The 8,757-nt window shown below is 33.2% G+C and overlaps 1 protein-coding gene across 1 annotated transcript; it reads left to right on the top strand.

The window, feature by feature from the left end:
* The first annotated feature begins 4,579 nt into the window (after window positions 1-4,579).
* Window positions 4,580-5,317, top strand: LOC143619551 (uncharacterized). Its single transcript, XM_077091447.1, has one exon. It carries the CDS (start codon window positions 4,580-4,582, stop codon window positions 5,315-5,317), a length of 738 nt encoding a protein of 245 aa, XP_076947562.1.
* Window positions 5,318-8,757: the final 3,440 nt, after the last annotated feature.

Raw genomic sequence — 8,757 nt, 5'->3', positions numbered from 1 at the left:
TGTGTGTGCTTTGATGGGTTTTGGAGAGTGACCCTGTAAAAGATTGTTCATCGGTCTCACATTCCACACTAATTGTTTTCATTGGACAAGAAAAAAAAAACCTTAACGGCGTAATTTTTTTTTTCAAATTTCAAACTGATTTTTAGGGTTTTGATATGAATGGTGATACGAGTCGACTGTGCAAAACTTACTTTGAATATGTGCTTCAAACGACGAAACAATACTTCAATTCGGGTGTTTAAACTTTCAATTAGCAAAAATCAAGTTGTTTGGAAAACCCTTTCGAAGTAAGGTTTACATCAATCGACTCATATCTTCCTTCCGATTAAAAGCCATAAAACATTAGTTTGAAATTCTATAAAAACTTAACGGATTATTGGAGGTTCAATGAAAACAATTAGTTCGTGTTTTGCTTCATTTTAATTTGCTTCAATTTATATATTTTAAGCGCCTGTTCGTATAGGGGTCAAAATTATAACTTATGATACTTTATAATAAAAAATTCTATTAAAAACTAAATCTAATTAAACTTGCATCTTCAGTCCTTTCAACTTTTTTTAAACTTATTTAAGGATTAATTTTTAATATCCGAGTACCCCATCAAGATTACTACTACTAAAGTTGGAAACTTTCTTTGAAGAAATTAAAACTTCATGTTGAAAGACATAAATTAAATAAAAAATCACCTTCATTCTCGGGTATACATTTACATTTTACACTTAGATCGAGTAAAAAGTGAACACGGATAATTAATTCAAGTACACACATTTGATTCAAAGTTCTAAAAACATAAATATCATATGCTCCACCTCTCTTTATTTGAACTTATGCTCCACTAGTCCACTTCTCTTTATTTGATGGACCGCAAATAAGCATAAAAAACTCAAAAGGTATAAAAGTCCAGCATTTTTTTTAGAGTTGTTTTTAGGTGTTTTTATACATCATCAGTTTTTACTTATCGTGGACAAGATTGTCATTTTTAGAAGAAACTCTTGGATAAGAATAAGAAAAAATGAGATGAAGGTGGGCCCTTTTGCAGTTGGTGGCATCGGGTGGGGGTTTTTGGGTGTAAAAGGTGGTGCTCAATGTTTTAAAAACCGGTTTTTAAACGCGCACCGGATTTGGCTAAAAAATGGTACGATTGGTTGAACCGGGTTATACTGGGAGGTTCAACCGGTTGAATAGCTTACCTTATAATTTCCTATAAATGCAACTTCAACTCCAAAAATAACCTAAATAGTAAATGAATTTCATAACAAAAATGATTCAAAAGTTAATAGATATTAAAAGAAAATAATTCAAAAGCACCCAATTTTAAAAAAAAATAATTCTAAAGTTTACATGTTTGATGCTAATTGTTGGGTTAAAGGTAATTTTGATAAAATATGAGCCGCAAGTATCAAAAATTTCTCAGACTTAAAACCGGTTTGCCGGTAGAAACCGGTATTTTAGAAAATACCGCCGGTACGATGTTTTAGCAAACCGGCCAAAAATACCGGGCTAAAAATGCCGGTCTGCTGTGCGAAATCCGGTTTAACCGGTTCAACCGGCCGGTTTAAACCGGTTTTTAAAACACCACTGGTGCTGATGTAGTAATGTTTTTTGGTGTTTTAAGATTCCTTATTGGGTGAGTTAGGTGTCTTTAAATAATGGTGTTTTTATGACGTGACAGATAACTCTGCATGTTTTTCGGAGTCCTTATTGTGGATGCTCTAATAAAAAAACGTATGGACAATTGGAAGGAAAATGCATCGTTCGAGTTTGCTAGTGATCTTTAAATATTAACATGGTAATACCAGGTATGATTATATAAACAATTCATTGCAGAAACTCTAATGTAATATGATAATAAACCTGAAACTTTTTATAAAAAACGAAAACATATTTAGAGCAAAATACTTCTTAAATATTTCACATAATTGAAACTAATCTTGTTCTCATTTTCCTGATTTTCTAAATTAAAGTTTAAACAAACAAGATTTCAATATTATTCAATTTTATTGTTGAATCAATTAAAAGTTTGTAAGGTGTTCCTCTTATATGTTTCATGGAAATAAGATGCAACATGTGACTAATATCATATCAACATTATATGCTAGTGACGACACATATCTATACTTATCCTAGAGTGCAACGTGACATTCTCGACATTACCGTATATATAAATTTAACCATCTAGACATAATTAGCTTGGAGCCCTCTTGATATGGTTGTGTTGCAATTTAGGTGGTCATTGTGGGGCACTCAAGTGGACATCGTGGGTACGTGGAATAACTGGAATTAATGCCTGGCCATATTCCTTTTGCCACGTTCTTTGGAGCGTGTGCTTTGAAAACAAAGTTTAAGTTACTTGACATATGTTGCTTCAAATGAATGGTTTGTGTGAGCCGTGGGTTTGGAGAGAGTTATAGTATATGTGAAATCCAGGGCTGTAGCATCGGAGGTCCCTCAAATGGCCCGAACCCGTAGCTCTGGTGATGCATTTGTGGGCCGGAGTTATGTCTCCGACAGTATATAAAAGGATCTGGGATCATCAGTGAAGGACACAAGGAAATTTTTAAGGGATATAAAAAAAGTGATGTATTTGTACGTCTGTCAAAGATGGTTTAATAATAAGTCGGATCATTGAAGTTACTTTACCAGGTTGAGTCGGTCATCAATCAAACTCTTTTTATTTTTAGTGCTGATCTAAGGAGGAATTTTCAATTGACCCCTAAGATAAATAAAGCTAGTTGGCGCTTAACAACTAAGTAATTAACTAACAAATTAACATGCATGCTACTTAACAAGTGACTCAACCTTAGTATATACCACCCACCCCATTGACTCCCTTCTCCATCAAAGCCTTGGCACAGGCAACCATGACACTGCTCCTTGGCGTTGGCGTAGTAGTTTTGTCACCCCCTTGATTATATTGGTACACCCTTGGCGCCTCACATCCTCTCCACTACACACAATCTAAACATTACTTAACAACTAACTTAACCTTAGTAGGTTGTACCAATAAGCAAATCAATCAATACATCAAATAAATTATTAATCAATCCATGCAATTATTCAAATAAAATATAACACCCCCCACCCTCTTTAAAATCAAGGCTTTTGTAGTTTGTTTGACGAATTTGAGGGTTGTTTCAGGTCACCGGAGGAAATGCATGATCTTATATTAAATTTTATTGGATTATTGGCCTGGGTTAAAGTTTATTGGATTATTGTTTTATATTTGTTTTATTTTGTAATAAGTAAAATTTTGTAATTTATTTTTTTTGTAAAATTTAAAATAATTATTCTCATAGAGTTTAATATTGAAAATTAAATAAGTACATAATATATGACAAATAAAAATATTTCATTAGCTGCAGGCAAACCCCAAACCATTAAGCTAGGGTCCACTGTGAAAAGTAACCCCGAAAATTCCTTGTTTGGCCCAAAGCCCGGGCTCCGAATATATACGAACGGATCGATTAGGATGGTAGTTATCCTTCATATATTGTTTTAACCCAACTTATTTATTTTTGGACACATGAATCACCATAGAAATTAATATATTCGGTTTTTAAGCTAAAAAGGGAAATGCATCAACTATTTTTCGAAATTGTGCGGCTGATATTTATTTAATTAATATTGATATGCTTTCAGGCAGGGGCGGACCCACATAGTGTAGATCGGGGTCCCGGGACACCAATGTTTTTTAAAAATTTATTAAAAGCGGTATATTAAATTTTTTGAGGACCCCATAAGATTTAATACTTGGAACCCATACAATTAATGTTGATGTGGTCTGGTGGAAAGTCCCTTGTTTTATCTTTGAAAGGTCATGGGTTCAAGTTTTACAAGGCTTAGTTTTTGGTTTTTTGTGTTAATTTTTAGTGTTAATCAATCATTTGATTGCTAATGTTGCAATGATAACTTTGGAAACATTCAAACACCTCTAAAATACATATCATTGTTTTCAACTTTATGCATGGTTTTCTTTAGAAACATTCAAACACTTTAAAATATCAGTTTTATTTTTCACTAGGTTAAGTTAATGGTTTTCAACACATGCTTATGAAAGGGTGGATCTAGGTTCTATCTCAAAAATGTTTAAGAAAGGGAAAACAAAGTGTTTATGTGTCAACCCGACCCATTTTGACCCGTTCAGGTAGTGATGATTGAAAAGAAAGTTTTATTATGATATTGTTTTTTATTATGTTCTTCGCCTCGACCCGACCTGAACAACGACCGACCCGAAAAATTTGAACACCGAAAATATGGGACCCCATTGGCAAAAAATCCTGGGTCCGCCACTGCTTTCAGGGCACAGTAATGAATACGGACGACAATGATTGGGAGAAAAACACATCAATGATTTATTTCAAAAAATAAAGACGGATATTAATATATACTTATATTAATTAAAAAGAAATAAAAATAGAAAGTATATTGTGGCTATTAGGACACGATTATTAAAACTTTATAGGTCATGCATTAACGCCCTATAAATGCATCCCCATTCCCACCGTTCCCTACCACATACACTCCAAAGTAGTGTTGTTTTTTTTTTCACAATAATATTCTGAATTAGGGTTTGAGTAATATGGATTCGTATGGTTTTATTGACAGTGTTCAAGTGGAGAAGGCCAATGCGCTTGCTAGATACAGGCGATTTAACGTAATTACCAAATTGTTTAGAGCGATCGAAGTCTTAATCGCCCTTGCTTTTGTTTCATGGTTGTTAACGCGACTTCCGTCGGTTTTTAAATTCTCCTTTGAGTATTTATACTCCTTTTCGTCCTACGTGTTGAATCAACACGTAGTTTTTCTAGTTGGAAATTTTATTGTCGTTGTTTGTTACGCTCTCTCTGGTCATGGTCACGTAAACGAGTCCAACGAACCGGTGATTCCAGAAGAAGATGCTAGATTTATGACAACACCTTTGGTGAATCATAAAACCGATGATAACAATTCAAACCCAGAAACAAAACCGGTTGAATTGATTCCGGTGACAGTGAATGAAGAAACGAGTCCGGTTAAGGAAGTTGAAGAAGATGTGGTTGAGTTGACTGTGAAAACTGAGTCAGAAACAGCGATCAAGCAAGCGTTTAAGCAGATTGAGAGGTTTAACAGGACGCAGTCGGTGAAATTGAGCCGGGAGATATCAACGAAGCCTCGCAAAGATTTGAGAAGGTCGGTGACGGAGAGGCGGAGAAGTGTTAGTGTTACTGGTGATTCAAAAGGATTGATGGTTGAGAGTTTGAGTAATGAGGAATTCCGGTTGGCCGTGGAGGCATTTATTTTGAAGCAACAGAGTCTTCACAAGCAACAGAGCATGTAGAAAAATAATACTATTATCTTTAATTTTAATATTATGTATAGTAGTGATGAGGCATTATTATTATTATTATTATTATTATTATTGAAGCAAAATTAAAAATAAGTTCAATGACTATGTAAGCATCTTTACTTCCTAGATTCTCTTTTCTTTGATGAAGAAAAATATCTTTGTATATACTTTCTTCAAGGTTAATATGTTTGTTTTAAAAACATATATAATAGCATGTATGCTGAGAAGAATCCTATAATACACTTTTGCATAGTGGATAATGGGTAGTGTAAAAGAAAACCGAAACAGTTATACAAACACATGAATCAAAAGTCTTGTTGTCTAGCAGTATTATTAGAGATATGTAAATACTTGTCCTTAATAAATTAAATATTATATTATATTGCAAATGGAGCATGATTGGGACGTAGAGTACAAAAGTGATGGTTTGTTTGAAGAGCAGGATCAAGTGACAAATGGAGAGGGCGGATAAAAGAGACCGGAATCAGTGGCTTTTTACCACCCAAAATCATGTCACCATATATTCTCTGTTTTTTTTTCTTTCTTGTTTTTTCAAATGATTATATAAATCACCTTCAATACACGCATCAAATATACATTAGTATAAAACTACATGCATACATGGTTTTAATATGCATCAATAAACATGTAAGTAAAACAATATACAAGCTTATCGATTACTAGACATAGTAAATAAACCGAATTCCCATTTATGATTGGTTGCTTTACCTTATCCTACGCTGTAACACTAGCTAGGCTAACACTCGTCATAACACCTTTCACCTAGTTTTTGATGTACAAATTATTCCTTCTAGATGATAAGGTATTTGATCACATCCATTTCTAAGGTGCCACACATAGTTTCACCATATACTATTTTAGTACGCAAACAAAATGTGTGCACACTAATAGTGATAATCCATAAGATACAAATCAACAACAAAGCTTTAGTCAACTCTCTAAATAATTGTTTTTATATGTATCACATTGATTCTTTCACTTGCTAGTTATAGAGAACTAGCTTATTTCACAACCCAACATCATGTGATCAACTTATGAAATTTTCAATTTTGGCTTATAATATCGAAACAACAAACCGTGGTGGATTGCACCATAGTGAGAAGGATTACCAATCATGTCGACTTACAAAACTATAGTTTATAGCTACGAATTAATTTGATCCCGTGAACCCAAAATAATGTCAATATGTTTGAACGAACACCTTTCCAAACTAGATTCGCACAATAAACAATCACTTTGACACGGTTACTTTTATCATAAAAAACTTCAACTAACATCAAATAAGGTGCATATACCCAAATCCAGTATTTTTACTTACTTTTAACTTGGTATGATGTGAGAACCTTTTGATGATTTTGGTGTCATCAGTGGTGGACTCAGAATTCTTTCCGAAAATGTTGCCTTGTGTAGTAGGAGCAAACACGTTGATATTAAGTATCAACATTAAAAGTTTGGTGGAATCTAATCAATTTGTGTCACACTCTAAGAATATCTCCCTGATTAATTTATTAGCAAAAGCATTGGGGGCTGCTCAATTTTATTATCTACGTGAAAGGTTAAGAGTAAGGAAGTTTGAATCAAGGGATGATGTTGAAGTTGATTCAAACTTGGTTAAGTAGTTGAAGAATGAGACAGCTCGTGATTATGAAAGGTGTATATTGAGTCAATAAATGTCTCGAGGTTTATGCATTTGTTTGTGTTTTTGTTTAGCACATTTGTTTACTTGACTATTTAGTTGGTTGACTCTTTGATTTATTCAATGTTTTAAAAACTGGTTTTTTATTGGTACCGGATTGAGTTAAAAAATGATATAACCGGTTGAACCAGGTTATATCGGGAGGTTCAACCGGTTGAATAGTTTATCTTATAATTTTCTATAAATACAACTTTAACTCCAAAAATAACCCAAAAGTAAATGATTTCATAACAAAAAATAATTCATTAGTTGATCCATATTAAAAAAATAATAAAAAAGCACTCAATTCTAAAAAAAAAAAACAGTTCTAAAGTTTACACGTTTGAATATTAATTGTTGGGTTAAAAGTAATTTTGATAAAATGTGGGCCGCAAATATCAAAAATTTTATTGGATATAAAACCGGTTTGCCGGTAAAAACCGGCATTTTAGAAAAAACCGCCGGTACGATGTTCTAACAAACCGGCCAAAAATACCGGGCTCAAAATACCGACATGCTGTGCGAAATCCGGTTTAACCGGTTCAACCAGCCGGTTTGAACCGGTTTTTAAAACACTGCTTTTATTCCTTTGTAAGCTTGCCCACATAAGGTCTTGTGATTAAGTCATTAAGGCAAATTGGATTTTAATAATCCCAACTTAATGCAGTTGTCCGATAATAATCCCAACTTTGAAAATAGTTGTGACTTCTCCTAACTTTCACACTATTTGTTTTCATTGGATCTCCGTTAAAAAAACTTAACAATGTTAAGTTTTTTCCAAATTTCAAACTGATATTTTAGGGCTTTTGATCGGAACGAGTAGTTAGATGTAAAATTTACCTAAAAACGGTGGTCCAAACGACTAAAGGATGCTTTAATTCCGGTGTGCAAACTTTAATTAACAAAAATCAAATTGTTTGAAGCATCACTTCGAGTTAAGTTTTACAACAATCGTTCTGTATTTTCATTCCGATCAAAAACCCTAACATTAATTTGAAATTTAGAAAAAATTTAACGTCGTTAAGTTTTTTATAATGGAGGTCCAATAAAAACAAATAATTTAAAAGTTGGGACCATTGACAGTTATTTTCAAAGTTAGAATTATTATCGGCCAACTGTATTAAGTTGGGATCATTAAAATCCATTTGTTTTTTATTATGAAGTATGCATTCAATTTACACACTCGATAACCTCATGCTATATATCTAGTGGCGGATCTAGGAATTTTTTTCAGGTAGTGTACTACTTTTATATATTTCAATTTCATAGAATCGGGTATAAAAAATTCTGGGTCAGCTCGAGATTCGGGTCGGTTCGATGGTTTGAGCAAAGTTCATTACAAATTAAAACTAACAAAGTAATAAATTAAAACTAAAATTTAACAAATAACTTAACAATTAACAACATAAAAAACAATTAAATATATAACAAATGAATCTAAACTTACCTTTAAAGTGGGAGAATTCTAGATAGAGTAGCAATGGTGACTATAAGGAAGGGAGATGGACAACAACTAAAAAAGAAAAAACTTGCTAAACACAATCAAATTCATGACCTTCTGTTTACAAAACCAGCAATTTACTAGCTGGTCCAACACTTGTAATATGAATGGAGAGGTTCCTTCCTAATTTATAAGGTGGTTCCTCTTACATTTTCTATATATCAATACATTATTATTTCGAAACTCGGGTGATTCCGGAGAACCAACCATTTTAACTATGGATCCGCCCCAGTA

This window comes from Bidens hawaiensis, unplaced genomic scaffold (assembly GCF_021521415.1).
Source record: "Bidens hawaiensis isolate Kalapana, Puna unplaced genomic scaffold, B.hawaiensis_p1.1 tig00002477_1, whole genome shotgun sequence".
Classification (NCBI taxonomy): domain Eukaryota; kingdom Viridiplantae; phylum Streptophyta; class Magnoliopsida; order Asterales; family Asteraceae; genus Bidens; species Bidens hawaiensis.
The sequence above is the reverse complement of the archived record's forward strand: the minus strand, read 5'-3'. Positions and strand labels throughout refer to the sequence as shown.